General features: G+C 32.0%; 2 protein-coding genes across 7 annotated transcripts in view; both read left to right on the top strand.

Annotated features, from left to right (window-relative positions):
- The window catches only part of LOC134693198 (SUZ domain-containing protein 1-like), a 260322-nt gene that overhangs the window by 43656 nt on the left and 194643 nt on the right, over positions 1–22023 (top strand). The gene's annotated exons all lie outside the window — the stretch shown is intronic.
- LOC134693746 (uncharacterized) overlaps positions 1–22023 on the top strand; it is a 30143-nt gene that overhangs the window by 6982 nt on the left and 1138 nt on the right. For 2 of the 6 annotated variants that reach the window (XM_063554649.1, XM_063554654.1), the window contains 8 exons: positions 6800–6994; positions 8332–8564; positions 9276–9827; positions 11863–11874; positions 15082–16079; positions 16943–17107; positions 18356–18636; positions 18963–19148. In XM_063554649.1, the coding sequence (XP_063410719.1) occupies positions 6800–6994; positions 8332–8564; positions 9276–9827; positions 11863–11874; positions 15082–16079; positions 16943–17107; positions 18356–18636; positions 18963–19148 (2622 nt within the window). Of the gene's footprint in view, positions 1–968; positions 1224–2883; positions 2978–6799; positions 6995–8331; positions 8565–9275; positions 9828–11862; positions 11875–15081; positions 16080–16942; positions 17108–18355; positions 18637–18962; positions 19149–19687; positions 19747–22023 lie in introns of those variants that run through there. The other 4 variants (XM_063554651.1, XM_063554652.1, XM_063554653.1 and 1 more) reach the window with 4 other exon arrangements.

The following is a 22023-nucleotide window of genomic DNA, read 5'->3' as shown; positions in this document are numbered from 1 at the left end:
TGTTGGAAAAAAATGTTTTTGTACATTTTATTTCGACAGAGACAAATATAATTGTAATATTTCGCCGTGTGAAAAAAAAGATTCATAAAATTTTGAAAAAATTACCCACAACTTTTCTGATCTCGGGGTTACCATGTAAATGTAGTTCGACCTCGGCACATGACTAAGACGCCGATAGTCCTTTTTGACCTTATTAAGCTTTATTATTGTTCAGAGCATGTTTGACCTAAATCGATTATTTAGTTGCTTTTTCGTGTGGTTGGGTTGCTGTCTTATTGACAAAAACGCTACAATTTCTGTGATCCATACTCAATGATAAAAACTTGGTATGTCTTTGATTTTTTTTTGGTTTTTGTTAGTGTTAATGATTTCCAGATAAAGCAAATATATTTGTTTATTGAATTCACACTTGACTGTTCATCACATATCACGTGATCTTTAAAATAACTCCTCTACACTTGTAGTTGTAAGCCTTTAAAACTGGTAAAGTAAACCCCATAAATAACATCTCTATTTTCTATAGTGTACACCGGTTAAATTACATACATTTAAACTCTTTGATGCAGAATATTGTTGGTTATATTCCGTTATAACGGGGGAATAGACGCATTTTAAAAAAAGAGAGAACGAAAATAGAAGAAAAGAAAGTGCATTTCACGAGGAAACTGGCATTGCTCGAAACTGTGTGTGCAGTAATTTGCAATTGATCTTGACTGTTGTTTTTTTTAAAAGAACATTGGTTTTTAAATAGACCAACATTTCAGGTCGACATATAGGTCAAAACATTGTGTTTGTTAAACATAAATGATGTAATTACGTGATATTTAAACAATTAAAATACCATAATTTGAAATATCTATTTGAAACTTCAATTACATTTTACAAATTAGAACATTTTTCTATTTAATTTTATTCCTTTAAGAATATTGGAGCAATATAGATACAATAAATTTAAACTAAAATACCTGTTTTTAAAATCAAACAATGAGAAAAGTATTTAAAAATCAATATTTACACAAAACGCGATACTGATAAGAGGTATGAATACACATTTTGAAGTGAATTAAACATTCAAGTATTCTCTTATCAACATGAAGTTTTCTTAAACGAGAACACTGAGACTATGGCTGGAGTGACAGAATTGTGTTAATATTTGATTTAGGACTTCTTGTTTTTGACATGTCAAAGATTAATTCAAATAACATTCAATGATGAAATCAAAGGTAAGTTATTGTTACTTATATTGCATAGTAATAATGAACATGCTGTATATTGCATTACCACGTTTCCTACAAGAGTGTCTTTAACGTACAAGAGATATGGCTCTCTCTTCATACGGGTCAGCCATGTATCGTCCCCTACCGACGGACTATCATCGTTTCCTCAAGACCATACTCGCAAAAAGACTTCGAGAAAAGGGCAGGCTACAAGGCATCACTCGTTAAGTGGAAAGGGATAAATATAAGTTGCAAAACTTGTTTCCCAATCCACTATTATAAATAAATACAGTTTGTTTCAATTAACCATGTTTCCTCGCTTGAACATATTTTAACCAAAGAATCATACTTAGTCTTAACCGCCGATGTTCTGTACACAACTATGCATTGGAACTTATACATAGATGTGTTATAGGGGAGATCCCCAATTTTTTAAAGTTCGAATACGGCACTATTGCTTATGTTGCTTATTATCAAATTTGCATATGGCTAGGGCATCAAGCATAGATGATGCCGATCATCTTTATATCATGAACAACTATCGTAAAATATGCTTTCAAAAATTTGATCGAACAAATTCCAGATGTAAACATGTGTGCTGATTTCTGTTGGAATGGCTTGTCAGTCTTAGTAAGCTATATATATCCTCTACATGAACTGTGGCTGTGATAATTGTTCAGTTTCAAAATGATTAAACAGTTCTACTGAAACCGTTTTCGTACAATTCTGTATAAACGAATGTTTCATGGTGTGACAAGTATGTAATTTAAATACCAATTAAATGAATATAGCTATAGGGATAAAAATAATTGATATACTCAAAATAGTATGAAGATCTTCTTAATGAAGAATCCAATCTTCGCTAGGCAAGGGTTACGATCCACTCCCGTTCTCTAATGTCCCGGAGTGGATTGTAACCCCTGGCTAGCGAAAATGATAGAATCCTTGGTATTCATACTTTTCTTTTCTTTTTCTTATATCTGTAGTGAAAAGGGGGACATGTATAAACCTTCCCCAAAAGGGATGGACTTTAAAACTCGAATGTCATGTGCTGTTGAATTACTGGACAATTTCATAATTTGGTGTTGAAGTTTTTTCTTAATTCTGATGAAAGCACCACTTGTCTTGAATCTTTGAACATTTTGATTAGGAGAATTCATTTAATGAAACACACAGTTGCCTAGCTTAGTTTATTTTCAAAAGTGTTTCTCGAAGCCTCGTCTGTTTTTGGTAGTCGACCCTTCAATATGACAATTTATCTCGGAAGAAAGACATACATGACGTTATGATTTCAAGTTGTTGAATGTTAATTGTACCTGTGTATTGTATACATATTTCGAGAAGGACAAATCTTTTCAAGGCTAAATTCGTGTTTGGAAGATTTATATTTCAACACCTTTTAAAATTTTTATAACAAAACAAACATTTATTCTGAACATTTACACACAAACAATCACCATCAACAAAGGAAACTCAAATTGTCAATGTATTTTTACACTATATCGATTATCGATCACTTTGATAAGTAAAAAGAACACTTTATGCTTTATACTTAAACCTATCGCCCAGGATTTACCTTTTGACCGATTTAACATGATCAAGAATACGAAGAAAGCACTGCTGTTTTACATTAAAGAATTAAAATCAGATTAACTGTTGTTATAAACTTTAATCTAGTTCTGTGAAAGTTTGATATACATATAGAATTTATTTAATGGCCGCAATTGTACATTGGCTTAAATGAAAATTCAAAAATGCCTGTAAGTATTTTGTTTTCTTTAATTGAAATTTATAAAAACAAGAATTTTAATAAATATTTATTCAATTTATAAATCAATAGCCAAGAATGTTTTCATTAACTTAAACCCCAATGAAGTTGATTTAGCTAAATACATACGAGATTCAACTATTAAGAATCTAATTGTGAAATGAAAATAATTTGGTGAAGTAATCATGTTATTTGCATAATTTACCAATGTTAACTCAACAAACATCCTTCCACAAAATTTTCACACATACAATTGTTACATGGCCCTCATCTAAAGCGAGATTGATCGCCGACGTCTTTTGGGTAATGAAGCGGGGGAATGGAGAATAATCATGTTCTCCTTGGCCACTTGTATCATCTGTTGTAACGTTATATGTTAAAGAAGTTACTTTATAGATAAAGACCTTCGTTGGTCGCAAACATATTAATAAAATATTAGTTCTACGAGATGAAAAATAATGATTTGTTTCATGACGGAATAAAGGTTGTAGAATATTGTTCCAATTTTAACTAATATCACTGCATTTGTTTAAAAACGTTTCCAGAAGAACGTCAGTTCGGAGGAACTTATTATTACGTTGACAGTTTTACAAGTTTCCGACAATAAGGCACGGGGACCATACAATCGCGTGTAGGTATTTGTATCTTTCCCCATACATGCATCCCCATCATGACGTTTCACAATGGCATTAGAACTTCTTTGTCACGTATTTATAAGTGATTATGTTAACACGAGACCTTTACTTTTAAAACCTAAATAGGATACCAGTCTTTAGGATTTAGTATTCGACACGCGTTTGGTCCATGCAAAGATCATTGGTGTTGTTTGTTCGAAAACCTAACCAATATTTTAGAGTTAGAAGTCTCTAAATGAAAACCTAATTCCAAACAGTCGTGCTAAATATGTGTATTGTACATAAGAACACCATAAGTCGGTGTTAAATGCATTGCTTTCACAATTGACAGAAAAAAAAACATTTCATGTCAGCGCAGCTCACAGGCCTGTAAGTAACATGGGTACGGGCTATCAACCAACAGTGGATCGATCTGATGATCATGGTTTTATCGACGATACCAAACTTAAAATTTTATACGCGACGCGTTTTTTATCTACACAAGTCTCTTCAACTAAATTGTATTAGTATACGATACATGTACAATTAAGATTCTTAGTAAAAAAAATTATGCATTTTGAAACATAGGTAGCATAAATCCTTTCATTACATTTTTCTGATTATGACGTATTAAAAAAATGTAAAATGTCAAATCTCACAGGATGTGGAATCGCTAATTAATGAGGAGCCATTTTTAGGTTACAACCTTAATTGTATACTCTTTATCCATTAAAATATGTTAAGAAATTCCTGTAACTGCCTAGAAACATGGGCGACTTATCAGAATTAAGCCTGTCCTCGGTATTGACCGTAACTGACAAGTGAAATCTTCAAATAGGTTTAGAATAACTTATCAAACATAAACATTACTTATCATATATAACCAAATAGTTCAGATTACTTAATATTTATTTGATTTGAAGTTTTAAATGACGTACTCTCATGTGGAGAGATAGAAAAGATAGATGTCATATCTCAATAACGTTTTATCCTAGGGATTGTTAGTACTGAGTGTGATCATTATATCAAATAAGTCCATAATATTTGTAATAACTCAATCCTGGTTTATGGTTATTTAGTAGAGCAAAGACACTTACATATTCTTTCGATACACATTTTAATTGCTTGTTTATGATACTAAATACAAAATGTTCGTATTAAAAAAATGTACTAAGGTGTCACACCACCAATTACTCCCTCCAATTTAGAACGTAGTGAAAGTAGGCCTACTCGGACAAAAAGTAGTGCATTGATGTCATTGTTTACTTAAAAACTAACCAACAAATTGGCAGAAATGAAACTTTTGGTGAAAGAGAAATATATTTATACCATTTTTAGCCAAAATTTACATGTCTATGAGTTTGCATTAAAAATTGAGGATTAATAAGCTCCATAGTATACTAATTTAAGTTTTCCAAAAAAAAACCCAGGGGTTATTTTTGGAGTGCCTCTCTTTGAAGGTAAGTTTTTTTGTTAGAAGGCTTTAAAGGCATGTTGAAAATTGGCATGCAGAAAGCTGATACATGTACAATTCAGCATATACCTGGTTTCTATGAAGTTAAACTTGAGGTAACATATTTAGAAAGCTGTGAAAATTGCAAAATTTGGTTGAACAGATAGGGACTTATAATTGATGGTCTGACACCTTAAACGAGTCTGAGAGTTATTTCCGATATTAATAACATTATGATGGACGTACAGTACTGTATATCCATTGTCAGACTGGTGTCACTGATGAGCCTTACGGAGTACTTCAGGTCAACCTCGTTTGTTTATGTCTGTGGTTCATGCTACTCAATCTTCAATTGTTTGCAATATTTGTTATTGCAGTTTGATTTCTTTTGTTTAAATTTCTGATAATGGTATTGTCTGGTTTCCATTTAGTGTCCTCTTTGTAATCCCTCTCCTTAAAAATTCGATAGCGTTAACTCCGGTATACCGATATCTTACGGTAAAACTGTCCATGTAAAGCCAGAGCATTTTTGACCATTTTATCACCTATACTATCATCGGCTATCGGTTCTGCGGATGGAGTAGGAACATTGATCCAACTATGCTGTACACGATTTTATTTCGATGACAGTTGAAACAGCAGAATAAAATGTGCAATTATTTTTTTGTTATAGCCGGTAACAGGTTTTCTGTCACTTGAGCAATATTGATTTTTAACCTTTCAATCTTTGAATAATAGGCGATAAAATCAAAATTTATCTGATCAGTTGCACGTAATTTGGTTAGTATGACTCAACCGTAATACATTATATAATAATACTATTTGGTTAAATGATCGATTCTTGCTTTCTTAACATCAAGTTGCATATATTTCATACATGATTATTACGAGATAGAAAAGCGATTAAAATAATATAGGTACCAGTGATATTGTTTGCCTTATATTAGTAGAGAATAAAGGCTTTTTCCCCTGGAGAAGAATCCCAATTTGAAAAAAAATGGCTTTAAATTATTCCCAAAAAGACAACTTTTTCCCCCAAACAGTGCAGTCTCAGTAGTAATTGTGCATGAATACAAAATGAAAAACACACATTTAAACAATTTTCTTGCCTAAAATTACTATATGTGCACATATGAGGGTTTATTTATGTATCATTACTGACAAAATGAGGCCTTATTTTAAAGCAGGGTTTGACTCTTGAAAATGGGTCTGTATATTGAAGTTTCAGTCAAATTCATGGTTTATTTTTAATTTCCCAATTTGATGAAAATAACGCATATTTTTCAATAAAAAAGGGTAGAGGTAGTTTTTAAAAAAGCCAACAATATCACTGGATCATACAGCAATGAAGAATGCTCGGAATGACGGACGAACAATTCAAATTGTCACTTAATTCAAAATTTTATTATGTTGGATAGTGGCACATTGCATTGCATTATACCACCTACGAACCACTTAGAGAGTTGTTGCAATTGTAATTTAACATACAGAGTGCGCGGAACCCTCATTTTACGGGACGTCGGATTTAATAGCCCTATTCCGAACGGACGTGGCTGCGTATTTATATATCCCACATACATGTAGCAGTACGGAACCTATCCACTTAAACAACGGTTTATCTACCGGAAATTCAATATGACCATAATTCTACATTACATTACCACAAAGATCACTAATATTATTAACAATCATATGATATATATCTACAGAATGGTTTACTTATAATGTCCGGTCTTTTTTGTTTTAGGTTGCACCAGATTTAGGAAGACTACTTGCCACCTATCAACTGGTTCCAACATTTGAAAGATCAGACCGTCACCATTGTTTTATAGATAGTCTTGAGAATATAGATAACCTTCCTGCACCAGTTCCCCCACCAACAACAAAGCAACAAATCTTTGACGTCAGCAAGTATTCGCATGTAGACGATCGGGCACTAAAGGTAGATACATATAAAAGAGGGGGAGGACAGGGGTAAGGGAGACAGGGAGAAAGGGGGTAGGAGAAAGACGAAAGGGGTTGGGAGAAAGGAGAAAGAGGGTAGGAGAAAGAAGAGGAAGGCTGGGAGAAAGGAGAAAAAGTTGGTGAAAAAATAAAATATGAAAAAATAAAATATCTCTCTTTTTTCCGGTAAATTAAAAAAAAAAATAAGAAGAAGAGGGGTAGGAGAAAGGAGAAGAGGGGTAGGAGAAAGGAGAAGAGGGGTTGGAGAAGGGAGAAGGGTACCCCCTGTCCTCCCCCTCATAAAAGGCCGAATCAAATTGAATAAGAACATTTTTCGACTATCTTGAACAGTACACATACTAGATAAAGACTATCTGCAATTTATAAACTGTGAACTTAACGTTATCACATTGATAATGTACATTTTATTATTTTTAAACCCACAGAAATCAGTTAGATAATATGTAAAGAAAATGCATCCTGACTTTGATTTTTTGTCTCATGATTTATTTGTGTATATTTTATGCCTACAAAATGTGTTATCCAATACAAAGACTGATATCTTCCCTTACAAGCAAGCTATTTTTATAGATTATCGTTGCCGTCCCGGCTCAAGCGAGAAAATCAATCTTGTTGAGATGACCAATGATAATCTGTTTATCGCTATTTTACCTATGACGACGTTGTCAATTTCATGTCAATTTGGTTAGCAATGCCACGTGTCTGCTTAGTTTCTAGCGAATCAAGCGAGTAGCATGAAATGAAAATTATCAAAAAAGAAGATAAAACGAAAAATGGATAAAAATAGCGATAAAAATATAGTTATCACTATGCAATACATAGACACATGTCTATTGTTGGATAGCGTAAACTATGTTGATCTCTAAATGTCGTTTACATTTATGTCATAGGGTTGCTGTCTAATTCACATATTTTCTTCCTACTATTACTTGACTTTAAACAAAGAATCTATCGCTATTAAACCTATGAAAAGTCTTATGTCAGTTCCTTTTAAAATTGTTATACGATGATGACTGATGTACCCATATTTTGACTATTTTATTTATTGTGTCTGTTTATTCAACGCATCAATGTAAATATAACGGAATTTGAGGAGACTGTCATTAAAGTGAGAGGGTTAACGCTATAGAACCAGGTTTAATCCACCATTTTCTACATTTATAAATGCCTGTACCACGTCAGGAATAAGACAGTTATTGTCCATTCGTATTTCATGCGTTTTGTTATTTGATTTTGCCATGTGATTATGGATTTTCCGAATTGATTTTCCTCTAAGTTCAGTATTTTAAAATTTTTGATTTTACTTTTTCCCAGGCACCAAAAGGCTTACACAAACAGCCACTATCAGCATTGGTAGAATATCTAATTAACGGGTACAACGACGATCTGTCTAAAGTCCGAGTGATTTATAGATGGATAACAGCTCAGCCAATAGACCAACTAAACATACCAAAGAGAGAACCATCACAATCACACACACTGTTCCAGTTATGGCGGATAAAACACAGAAAAGGGAATTATGCTCAGTTAGTCAGTTTACTATGCCGGTAAGAGCTGATAAGACACATAATTGAGTAATAGTCTTTCAAAGTTTATAGTCTTGATTTAACATAGAAAGAAGAGATGCAATTATTGTGAAAACAAAACTGGCACTGCTATCATTATGTTCATTTAGTCAGTTTACTATGCCGGTAAGAGCTGATAAGACATATAATTGAGTAATAATCTTTCAAAGTTTAAAGTCTTCAACGTTGATTTAACTTAGAAAGAAGAGATGCAACTATTGTGAAAACAAAACGGACACTACTATCATTATGTTCAGATAGTCGGTTTACTCTGTCGGTAAGAGATGATCTTTCATGCAAGGCTTATAATTTTAATTTTCAAAAGAATAAGAATACAACTACAGCCAACGCACAATTTGAAATACATTAACTTAGTATGCTATAGGATGAAAAATATGACAATAACAGGGTAAATCAATACTCTTACAATTGATCACAATTCTTTATTCTTTATGAAATGTACTATAAAGGAACGACTCATTATATATATAGACATATTATATATGTTTGTCTACTGATGTTTCAATGGAACCTTATATATATATATATACACAATTTGTAATTACGTACTATATTAATATTGACAAAAACGATTGAGCATAATAGCAGGTTAAGTCAGTGTATGTACCTTCAGCTAACAAAACGAACATAATAGCTGATAAAAGTAACTTTTTTTTTTTATATACATTGAAGGTTTGCACAATTACCATGCATCATTATACACGGTAAACTAAAAGGGTCCACATACGATGTAGGAGAACATCTAGATGACGAACAGCATTATGGAGAATGGAATGCTGTCTTGGTGGACGGATATTGGCGTTTCATCAATGCCTATTGGGGAACATGCGCAGAGGGAGGGTCCGATGAAACGCAATGGGAATGTGTTGATAAGGGTGATGAGGTCAAAGGTGATTCTTTAAATAAACAGCTGTTTTACGCTTGTGATGAGAATTATTTTCTGACAGAACCTGATCAGATGATTAGTACACATTTCCCAACAGAACCTGCATGGCAGCTTAAAACAGATGTTGTAACTGAAGAACAATTTCAAACACAAGCCTTTCTTAAAGACCGTTTCTATAATCTCCATATGAAATTAGAATTTCCTAAAATATGTATAGTGAAATCAGCGGGAGAAGAAATAGAATTACAATTTCAACTGCCAGAGGACCGAGCAATAAATCTGGATTTTCAGTATCTTCTGTTTAGATTGAAATCGGCTTCATCCGGGAACTTACCAAGGTAAATAATGATCACAATTACGTGTATTAATATGATAGAACCTGACTCTTATAATGAAATATACCACCACAACCACTTATAATAAATAGATATAATTATGAAACATATATAGTACATGTATATTCCATCTTTAGGTTTCATACACACATATATATGCATGTTCTTATATACTTTAAATTCTATCATTTTACAATGTTCGATGAAAACAATCAACCATTAAGGATCATATTACCCATCTAAGCACTCACAATTATAACTCAGATAGCCTGATTATACTATCATGACTATGGTATATAACTACCTTGACTCCAAATGAAAGTCTTGCAAGGTTTAGCCTTATTCATAACCAACAATTCCTAAACCTGCTATAATTTATCTTCCGGTTTCCTACAATTTTTTTCAATTAATGCATGCAATTTTAATTTTACAATTATGACATTCAATGTTGGGTAATGAATACTGTTACAGATTTTTCATTTTCAATTTTCGAATATAAAAGCACAAATTATTTGAACACAAGAACGGAACCAGTATATCTTTTTAATGTAATACATGCCGATTATACACCTAAGACTGTTCGTATTATCCTTAGTGTGCAGTGTACATGTACAGAGTTCCATTCTATAGTTTAATCTACTACGGTATCAATGAGTATTTATGTAAAAGTGAAACAATTACTTTTTTTTGATTAACTATATGCAAGTGGACATATAGCGCCAATCACAGGACATACGAACATACTTGAATATTATTCACTTATGCCAATTAAAACGTAAAAAATAGGTAAATCATCCAATGCGGTGTCCGTTTAAGTTGACAATTGTTTTTAGTACCACATATTTACGTGCTGCAATGCACAGAAGTTTTGTTGACTTCTAGGAAAGGTTTCCGCTAAAGGAGATGTTGGGTCTCTAACCTTGTTCCATGGATTGACCTTTTGCTCCTTCCTTTAGGTATAACTGTGATGGAGTTGAAAACAACCTTTCAATTAAAATACTGTAAACCATTGTCAATAACTTTACACAATGACCAAACTACACGATAAAAATGTGTTTTCCAAAATAAACATCATTTAAGGTAGCACAATACAAAGATTTGTCATCCCCAATCAGACATCTTTAAACTGATTTTATTCCACTCATCCTTCTTTAAATCTTTTAAATGAGCTACCAAAAGAAAGAAGAATGATTAATCTTTCAAATTGTTATAATTTCATATGACATAATTATTACATAATTAAATGTTATGTAATTAGTTGCTATATTGGGATGTCCATACGTGATTGAATTTAGCTTCTTTGTTATTCATAGCATCCAAAATATTTTATAGATTATTGCACAACACAGTTTGACCTCCAAAACTGTGTCTCAGATTTTACTTTTGTATTTCATTCTCTCATAAATCTCCAATGAAGTTTGCAACATCAATTCATAAGAGATCACTAAATTCAATTGGGTATAAAATTTGTTCTATTGATGTTTTTGGAAATCTGTTGAAAGTTTTGGAGGTCAAACTGTATTCTACAAGAATCTATAAAATATTGTGGAATGCTATGAAGAACAAAGAAGCTAAATTCATTCAAGTGTGGACATCACAATATAGCAACTAATTACATAAAAATTGATTATGTAATACTTATGTCATAATGAAATTATCACAATTTGAAAGATAAAACTTTCTTCTTTCTTTTGGTAGCTCATTTATAAAATATAAAGAAGGATGAAATGAATCAGTTTAAAGTTGTCTGATTGGGAGTGAAGAATCTTTGTATTGTGCTAGTACCTTAAGCAAAACAAAATCACTGTTAAGCAAAATTTCATCGAAAGCAGTCGACTCTTAAAATATAGTTTGCGCACATGTAATGTTCTGCTAAAGTATCTGAAAAGTTCAGCAAGTATAACAGGACACAATAAACACATCATTACATCGTCTTTATGTACTATAATTCTACAATATACATGAATATAATGTACAGTAACTGACAATAGTTGCTTTTCTTAAGAATGTGTATTATTATAAACTGATATTTTTGTAGTGTTACCGATCTGTAAGTCTATATAATCATAAAGGCATGATGCATGTTTTGCAACATGATATACTTATATTTTTACTATATTTTTACTTTAACTGCTAGACTTTTAATAATCTGCTTTTAATGCTTAATACTACTATAGATTTTCGATTAAATTATTAGTAGTTAGTTTAAATGTTACATTAATCAATCATTGCATGGAAGACCCGGGGCCTGTTTTTCGAAAGTATCATAAGATATGTCATAAGATGTAAATCAAAGCTGTCTTAAGAGAGTGACTATGACAGTCATAAGAGCATCATAGCTATGACTCTGAGAGTCATAGCTATGATGCTCTTATGACTGTCATAAGTGAACATTATTTTCTATTATTTTAAACCAGGCCCCAGTTTCATTCTGACAAATGAACAGCATGATTATTCCGATCCAGGAATTCAAACTTTATTGACCCAGTACCTACAGAACCGTACAATTTGTACATCTAACTATGTGCTGATTTGAATTCTATTTACAGTAATGTCCCTTATTTGCCAGGGAGTAACGAAAGGAATATAATTCCTTGTTAACCATCTTTTTGATTGTTTTGTTTTTTATTCGTCCAAACAAACTGTTTATCTATACATGCATGGGAATTATCTTGAAATCATTAGAACCAATTCCACAATCTGTGGTTAATATAGAATGTTTTAAGGCATACACATAATTGTTTAAGGGGCATCTTTCATTTTTTTCGGCATTAATCTATTTCACGTATGAAAAAAATAACATATTTTATATACTTACACTCGTATACGTTTGATTAATAGAAAACACGTGGACATTGAATATTTTACTTGCATGTTTTATTTTCTAAAATAAAGACAGCACCAACATTTTAACTCTTCGTGTTCAATTATTCTAAGCTGAAACTATATATTATGCTACTTGCTTTTAACGTCTTACATTTGCAATTTCTGCAGTTTTTTCGAATGTCTGATTTATATTTCATACGTTCATAAGTTTATTGGTCTTTATTCTTTTTTATCGGTTATATTTTTTTTAAGTACCGTTATTAGTCTAGATTCGTCATATTCTTCATCAAAGATATGCAATTTATCTAATTTTTGAGCGAAATTATGCTGAGAAAAAATGCGACTAATAAAATATGCACAGCATACAAACATACAACAATTCATAAGTTAGGGAAACTAAAACCAACTGGTTATATAATTTGAACACCATAACATCAAAACGTTTAGGAATGTTGGTCCTCAATGCTCTTCAACTTCATACTTTATTTGCCCTTTTTAACTTTTTTGGATTGGAGCGTCACTGATGAGTCTTTTGTAGACGAAACGCGCGTCTGGCGTATATACTAAATTTCTATGGTATCTATGATGAGTTTATTATATATAAAAAAAAAAAATTCTCTGCAATTTTTCGAGCACGATATTCTAATGCAAACACCAAACTGAATGTGTGAGTTCAAATGGTTAAGAAAACATTGACTCATAAAACAGACTTTTTAGAAAGACAATTCTCAAAGCCGGTACATGCATTTGGTTTTAGATTTACTTAAGAATTGAATGCTTCTTTTTTTTTTTTAACTTCATTGGGGTGTAAAAGCGTTGACCGAAGTACATTTTTCCGCGCTTCATTCTAAAAATGTGCGCACGGTCAATGCGTTTGCAACCCTATGAAGTTACAAAAAGAAGCATTCAATACTTATAATTACATTTTTTAGTTCTGATCAAGAAAACATGAGTTTTATTTATTTTTTAATTTAATTCACTAGTGCACTTTATTGTGTGATCACGTGTTAGCATAAATGATAAGTTTATTGAGTGATGCAATTTCTTAAGGAATAACACGTGATGTGCAGTTAGCCAGTCAGAATAAAGTATTATAATGAAACATACATCTAATGTAATTATAAAATGGAATACCCGAGAATAATTTCTCCTATTAGTTAGTACAACGGTATAAATACTGGTCGCGATATAGTTCAGAGCAACACTGAACAGTAATATATATATATATATATATAAAATAAAACAAATGTTATTTTAATTTACAAACATGTTATAGCTTTATAACTAAGTATATAAACAAAGTATTATCTTCAAATCAACAGGGATTAGAAATCACAAATCGTTGACTCGTTTCCTCAAAACAGATTTACTTCCATAAATGAAAATAACCAACTTCAGATTATAAATTTTGAGTAACATTGATCTGAATATATTCGTTTTTTATGTGTTACAAATTTGTTTTTCGTTCATTTTTTTTACATAAATAAGGCCGTCAGTTTTCTCGTTTCAACGTTGTATAACATATACATGTATTGTCATTTCGGGGCCCGTTATAGCTGACTATGCGGTAAGGGCTTTGCTCATAGATGAAGGCCGTACGGTGACCTATACTTGTTTTAAATTTCTGTGTCATTTTGGTCTCTTGTGGAGAGAAGTCTCATTGGCAATCTTACCACAACTTCTTTTTTTTTTTTAATAATTTTTATATTGTGCTCTCACCATATACACCAGCGTATCAATTTTTAAAAATATAACACTATACGTGAGAGATGTATGTACGCAGTTCTTGAAATGAATACATTCGAATTTTGTCAATTTTACAATTTAACAATGTGTTATAATTGTGTCTCGTTATTACAAATAAACAGCTTTAAGGCTATTCTACCTACCTGTTTGTGGAGGGTATACATTATTTAATTGCTGTTAGAGGGTAGCTAGTTGTTCGTCAAGGTTGTGAAGAGTTTTTTTTTAGAATAGGCATATCACAAAATAGCTATGTATCTTGATGTAAAAAAAAAGGTATGGGTAAATTGTATTGACCTATAAAGGTTAACTTTTACATATTGTGACTTGGATGGCGAGTTGTCCCATTGGCACTCATAACAAAACTTCTAATATCTATATAGTGCAATTTTAACCAATATAAACAAAGGAATTACGTATTTGCAAACGTTTCTGCTATTACAGATAGTTTGGTTTATTTTGCAATCAGCAATAAAGATTTCAAGAAAATAAAGTTACTGCATCTCACTCAGAATTATTATTCGCACATCACAATATCGTTATGAAGACCGTACATTGACCTATAGTGGTTTTCATTTACAGATTGTTCCTTGGATGTAAAAGTTGTCTTTTTTGCACTCAAACCACATCTTCTTTTATCTATATACAGTATCATATTTGTTTTATATCATCAATCATTTACTTACAGGTATGATCGTTACGTCTTTTTACAAAGAAAGAAGACTCACATCTTACACATTCGAGTAAGATCTCCTGTGAAAGACATATTTAGATTTGAACTGGTAGGGAAAGATGTAACAATAACCGATCCTGGTTATGATTATGACTGGGTAGCAGTCTATAAATTTGATTTCACCGGAAGTACAACAACAGATGTTGACGCGTTCCCAGAATGTCCTGTGATTGGTTGGGGTCCAGGTCGTGCTGCAGTGGAGTGTGGAATGGCTCCTATGAGTCATTTTGGCGGGGAAATTCTTCCCGCAAATGATGGAAAGTTAGAAATTAAATTCAGTACAGTTAATGGTAAGGATTGGAATAAAATGGATATAAAGGGACAGTTAATCCGCGGTGGTAGCGCACCTGAAGAAGTTTCAGACCACATTGTTCATAGAGTGGAAAACGGAGACATAATATTCAACTTGACGACACCAAAGAAGGGAGAATATGCATTTAAAGTGTACGCAAACGAAGAAGGCGATAGGGAACCGAAAAACGTTTGCAATTATTTAATTACTTCAAATCAAAAGCAAGAAAATACTCCTTTCCCAAGAAATTTCTCGGAATGTCTTGGAGAAAAAGAAGCATTCCGTGCTATGGGACTTAAAGCATTAACCCATCAATCAGGGTACATAGAAACTGGAGAAGAAGAACTAGAAATAGCTTTCCAGAAGATAGGTGACATTGACCTATCTCTCAATTTATCAGGCAGTTTGATACATGCCGAAATGGCCAAAAGACTGATTTCCGAAGAGGTAAACGGGGATAAAATTACATATAAAATTCGATTCCCAGGTAATGGAAATTATGGCCTGCGACTAATGGGTAACAGAGGCCAAGGAAATGAAGTTATGTACGAATATGTTGTTAATTATAAACAGAAAAAACAAAAACATAAACCGAGAGAAGAAAAACCACCACCTGAACCAGAACCTACACAACAACCTGAAATCAGTAGTAAATTTAAAGGTATGCTACTTATGATAACATAAATTTAGAAAAAAAATACATTAATTCTTTTCGTTTGGCAGGTTAAAAAAAGTTGGTAGCATGGCTGTTGTAACATATTTTATTTCGGCCTCTCTGCAAAACCTACCGGTTCATTGTCAATGTGTTGTGGTCCTGAATAAGCATAAACTATTTGTCACTGGATGTTAAGCAAATAACAATCGATCAATCTAATCCTCAATCACAAAATTTACAAAAACTTTGGAAGCCCTTAAAGGCAAATATCTCAAGATTGTTTTAGTCTCTAGAACGTATGTATTCAATTTACAAACTCTTTTGTTTCTACCTGTCTACTATCTAGTACTCAAATTGAACGCACTGAATTTTGTTAATGTTTTAACTACATTCTTCCTCCTATTTTATTCAGTTTTGCGTTCGATTTATTTAAATGAGTGTATCTGAGCACCTATGATATACGGTAAATATGGAAAGGCCGCAAGAATAGAAACATGCTTAATGCAAAATTGGAGATTTTTTTATAAATAGGCACGGGTACAAAAAATTATATTATAGTTTTGATAACTTCGGGTTATCAAAACTATTATAGGCGACAAATCCTCGCCCAAAAGAAAAATAAACCCCAAACACCCAAACAAACAAAATAAACGAAACAGTTTCATTGTTTCCATATTCTAACATAACAGAAGCGTAGAAGAAGACTTCGAAATGTTTAATTTGAGAACGTTTAAAAGCACAAGCAAAAAAAAAAGTTTGCATGTCCTCTCCAACTTTAAAATTTCCTCCAACTCCTCGCACCTAAATCCCTGGAGAAACAGACCCACATCAGAAAAACATGTTAAATTTTTTCTGTAATTTGTTTTCAGATGTTCCAAATGACCTAAGGAAAAAAATAAAGCGGGCTATTGAGGATCAGAACGACGTTGAGCTTGAAATGGCAATAGAAGATTTAAAAAGTCTTGGTCTTCCGACAGCACAAAAAGACATTGAAACAGCAGAAATCGAATTAGGAGTTATGAAAACAAGGAGAGGTATGATATGAATAATGTTGTTCTATTTTAACTGTAAATTCAGAAATTATTGCGAGCATTTATTATTGCGATTTTGTCATTATAGACTAAGATGCGATATTTTTTTTTAATAGTGAGACAAAGCCAATTAAAGTTATATACTAAATTTCAAAATGCGAGTTTAAATTATTGCGATTATAACCCTGTCGCAATTTTCGCAATAATAAAAACATAATGATAATTTGGCAATAATTTCTGAATTTACAGTATTAACTAGTTCTAGTTAATAGATCATGTTTTATTTGGATAGTTTATCGGCTTAATTATCGTTCATAATATATTTAAAAGTGTTCGGACTTACTAAAGTTATAAAGTGAATATCTTTTTAAAAGTTCTCTACAAAAGATTGAAAGATAAATAGCTGAACTAAATTGTTCCACTCATTGTGTCAAATATATTACCGATGCCACTTATAAACTGGAAATGATACAACCGAGAAGTCAAGGTTCAACAGAAAAAGCTTGTGATTGGACAGTCATGTGCATTGCCAGCACGTGGTTCGTAACAAATGCAAATAAGTAAACGCCTCGACCAACAATTTGGCAAAAGTCATAAAAAGACTTATGAAGGCTAAAAAGGGACATACAAATCATTTGCTCATATTTGTAGTAAGCTGGAACTTTCAACTAGTTCGATACCATGATTACAATGCATTCAAATCGAGAGATCACCCCTAGTTTTTGGTGGGGTTCGTGTTGCTTATTCTTTATTAGTTTTCTATGTTGTATTATGTGTACTATTGTTAGTCTGTTTGTCCTTTTCATTTTTAGCCATGTCGTTATCAGTTTATTGTCGATTTATGAGTTTGACTATCCCTCTGGTATCTTTCGTCCCTCTTTTTTAATAGTCCTATCTTAAACAAGTACTGTGGATAATAGTTGAGAGTTGGAGATAATATTCCGAAGTTTTGTAACCAGACATTCAAACTCATATTGTAATGCGCTTTCAGAAATAACATTTAAAGTGATACAATATCAAAGTAGGATATTTGTTTGTATTTTCGAGCAGAAAATGGTGGTACCCTTGTTAAAAAAAACTTTTAAATTAATCAAAAGAATTCAAAAATACAATTGTATATACTAACAAATGTAGTTACACACAAACACATTATGCTAATCATAATATTGCCCTTAGTTACACACAAACACATTATGCTAATCATGATATTGCCCTTAGTTACTTATCCAATGATATGTCTTTATATTATAGAACTAAATGAGGCCACTGAAGTTAGAGATATGTCCCTGATTAAGGAAGCAATATCAAAAGCAAAACGAGGTTCCTATGACAAAAGACTACCAACAGAAATGGCGCTAGCCAAAGCAATGCTGGAAAGACTCAGAAACATAACAAAACTAATGCATGCAGTTCTCTCCCTTGACCAAAAGACCATTGCAGAAATTAAAGGATATCAAAATCCTCCACCTGCAGTGCATAGAGTAATGATGGCTACACTGCTAATACTTGGTCACTGGGAGGAGGAAACAGAGGTAAATTAAATGTATAAATAATTCAAAGATATAACTAGACCTGTATATGAAGGCTACACTTAAGAGAGGTGACATCTGAATTGAAGGTAAAAATGCATAGTACTATATGTATTGCTACACGGAAAGAATTCCGCAGACTTTTGTTATTTTATTTTTATAGATAATGAAAGGCAAATGTGGCTTGTATTTAGAATGTTCTGCCCTTCGATGTAAAGAATTTAATTCATATAATTTGTTTCTCTTTCCAACTTTTTCAATTTGAAAGTCCGTTGGTATCTTTTGCAATTTAAACATTTTCTAAAAAAGTAATTAATATATGATCACAGGAATGGAGGAACGTTCAAATTGCTCTAGGAAAAATGGGAAAAGATGCAATTAAAAGAAAGATACAAGAACTTAAAATAGACGAAATTCCTGTTGACGTTGCCCTCGGTGCACGAGATTTGATACGAGACTTTACTTTGGACCAAGTCAGAATGGTCAGTGCTGGTGGTGCTACATTTTATGTTTGGGTAAGTTTAATAGTATTTACTTATATATAATGACATACGTTCGTAACATGTTATTAATGTGGCGAGGGAAATGAGATTTTACAGTTTAAATTATTTAAGCTTTAAAATAAAATGTTAACTGAAATAGCTATATTTCTTTACATATTGATATAAAATAAGTGAAGTACATGTTAGTTTATACTTTAGATACGTGCTTACAGCCCAAATTAATGTTTTGCAGCAGAAAATTAATAGATTCATATGACGGCTTTCAATCTTGATATTTTTGGTGCTTTATAAAAAAAAAAGCCGTAAAATAATCGTATTTATAGCTACCCAAAAGACTATATACATATTCAAGAATTGCCAGCCAATTATGAACGTTTAAATGTGTTTGACGAACATTCAAGATTGTATAATCATTAACACTCTTATGTTCAAATTTCAACTTCAATATCTTATTCCAGTTCATTGACACTTTAATGTGGACTAGATGTTTATTATTTGTATTAAGAATAAGTTGAATACAATAATTTGTTTTCTTTCAAATGATATTGCAGATCAGAGAGTATACAAAAGAAATTTTGAAATGGAGAAAAATTGGAGTTTCTTATGCATAGTAATTGCATATTTGTTTTTAAAGCTACTAGTAGATTGTATATCTATGTATATGTTTCGATGACTTGGCTAGATATTTGTATTTAGATTTCTTGCACAGGGTTAAAAAAAAACCACAATTTTAAACGCTAATAATGCAGAATAGTTTTAACAAAATGAGGACATGTGGTATTATTGCCAAACATAAAATAAAGTGGTTGCATATATGTAAAGTCTTTTCAAAATTATCCACAATAAAACATGTAGATATATATATCGTAAATATAACAAACTGATGCATGATGAAATTTTTATCTTAGAAAAATCTTTGATTTTTTTTTTATCAAATAACGATTTTCATATCATTTTGCCCTTATATTTATCATTTGATACTATCGCGACGAATTTCGTTTTCAAGCATGTTCGAGACTATTACAATTGGCCGTTTCAGAATCTAAAGCATTATGGGTAATTTCCTCGTTCGTTCTCCAAAGTGAAAATAACGTTACGTCATTGGTTGAATTGCCATTGTTTATAAAGTTTTAAACCAACCAAAACGCTTTAGTGTACGCTTTTGAAAATAATACACAGGATGCATTAGATCCTGAAACGGCGAATTGAGGATAGATTCTACCAGTGCATTTAGTATCGTACGCTCTTGATGCTTTACCTACTACATATCTAATATAAAATTGTGAAACAATGGAATACACAAAGCTTCCTTTGGATCTTACTTAAACGATTCACTAACAGAAATTTTAATTAAAATTAAAAATAAATACACATTGAAGTTGTGCGGGAAACACCAGACATTGGTTAATCTTTACAACGTCGCACTTTTAAGCTTACATGTAAATATTTTCCTGGCAACTACAACATAAGTCAAACATGTCAATTTACGTCAGCACACATTTCTTATAAGCACTGGTTTAAATTTTAACAAAATTCTCATAATAGCTATATAACATAGTGCACATGTATATCTCGAATTCTTGGGTTTCCAAGATCAATATGGACTTGCCATTTTGTATTACAAATGTATTATTGGGGATGAATATCTCTCACCAACAACTACCCCTAAACAAGTTATTGAATATAAAAACCTTTCACGGATTTACCATAACATAATGCCAGAGAAGATCATCTGTATCACTTTTTGATCTGGTTTATATTTGGGATTTCACAAACGAAAATAATGACTTCGCTTATTATATCACCCGGGCAAATCCTTTTTAACTAGTGAGTAGATTTTAATGAACTTTCACGGATTATTCATGACATATAATGCCGTTGTGCACCTATTGATGTTTTGGAATCAAATCATATTTGCGGTTTGCCATTGTCTTTTTTTCGCGATATATTTTCTATATCTGCAAGTCTTTCTAAATCTTCCTCTTTTTCAATTTACTGAAATCTATTCACAACCATAACCATATATTGTAATTGTGCACCTCCTACTTAAATGTTTTGATTTCAAATTCTTTGGGGACATTCCCTCAGCAAGTTATTAACTTGCAAGGGATATGGTTGTCATTTATAAATCCTTGTTAGTAGTACCTGACGGTAACTTATTATATTTGACGTCTTTAAAGAGCATTAGCTAATCAAATACATATTCACCGATTTCAAATTCCAATATGTTGTACGTCGAATCAGATAACCGAACGATTCACCCTTGTTTCATTTTCAATTTTGAAATTCTTTTTCAATAAACACATGAAAAAGCATAGTTTATACTTATCTTACATGTAGCTTAGGTGTTAAATTGAAATTCACATGGATACGAATTCAATGAGGTCGAAATATTTAGTTTCTTGTGAATAATGCATCAGTGACTTTCTTAACTTATTTAGACAAAATTGAACCAAACTGGCTGCTTGAAGCTATTTAATATTTTACCATTTCACTTTCAATTATAATCGAAAACAGAAAACTATATCTTTGTTTTGCTGATATATCTTACTCTTAGCTAATGTTCCTTTAAAATGTATTAGTCTTTAATCTGTTACCTCTGGTTTTAATTTCAGTTGTAAATTTGTTACAGCAGGCAGAAAACCTTAGCAGTATTAGGCACAACTTTTTGGAATGTTTGGTACTCAATGGTCTTAAACTTGTTCTTGTTTTGTTTTTCGAATTTTATTGATCTGAGAGTTACTGTTAAGTCTTGTGTGGACGAAACGCGCGTCTGACGTATTAAGTTTTAAACCTAGTACCTTTTATTAGCTTTATGTCATGTACCAAATCAGGAAAATTGGCCATTGTTATATTTTAGTTTGTTTCTGTGTGTGTTACATTTTAA

Source organism: Mytilus trossulus, chromosome 12 (genome assembly GCF_036588685.1).
Source record: "Mytilus trossulus isolate FHL-02 chromosome 12, PNRI_Mtr1.1.1.hap1, whole genome shotgun sequence".
Taxonomy (NCBI): domain Eukaryota; kingdom Metazoa; phylum Mollusca; class Bivalvia; order Mytilida; family Mytilidae; genus Mytilus; species Mytilus trossulus.
Note: the sequence above shows the minus strand (reverse complement) of the source record. Positions and strands in the feature narration are given on the sequence as shown.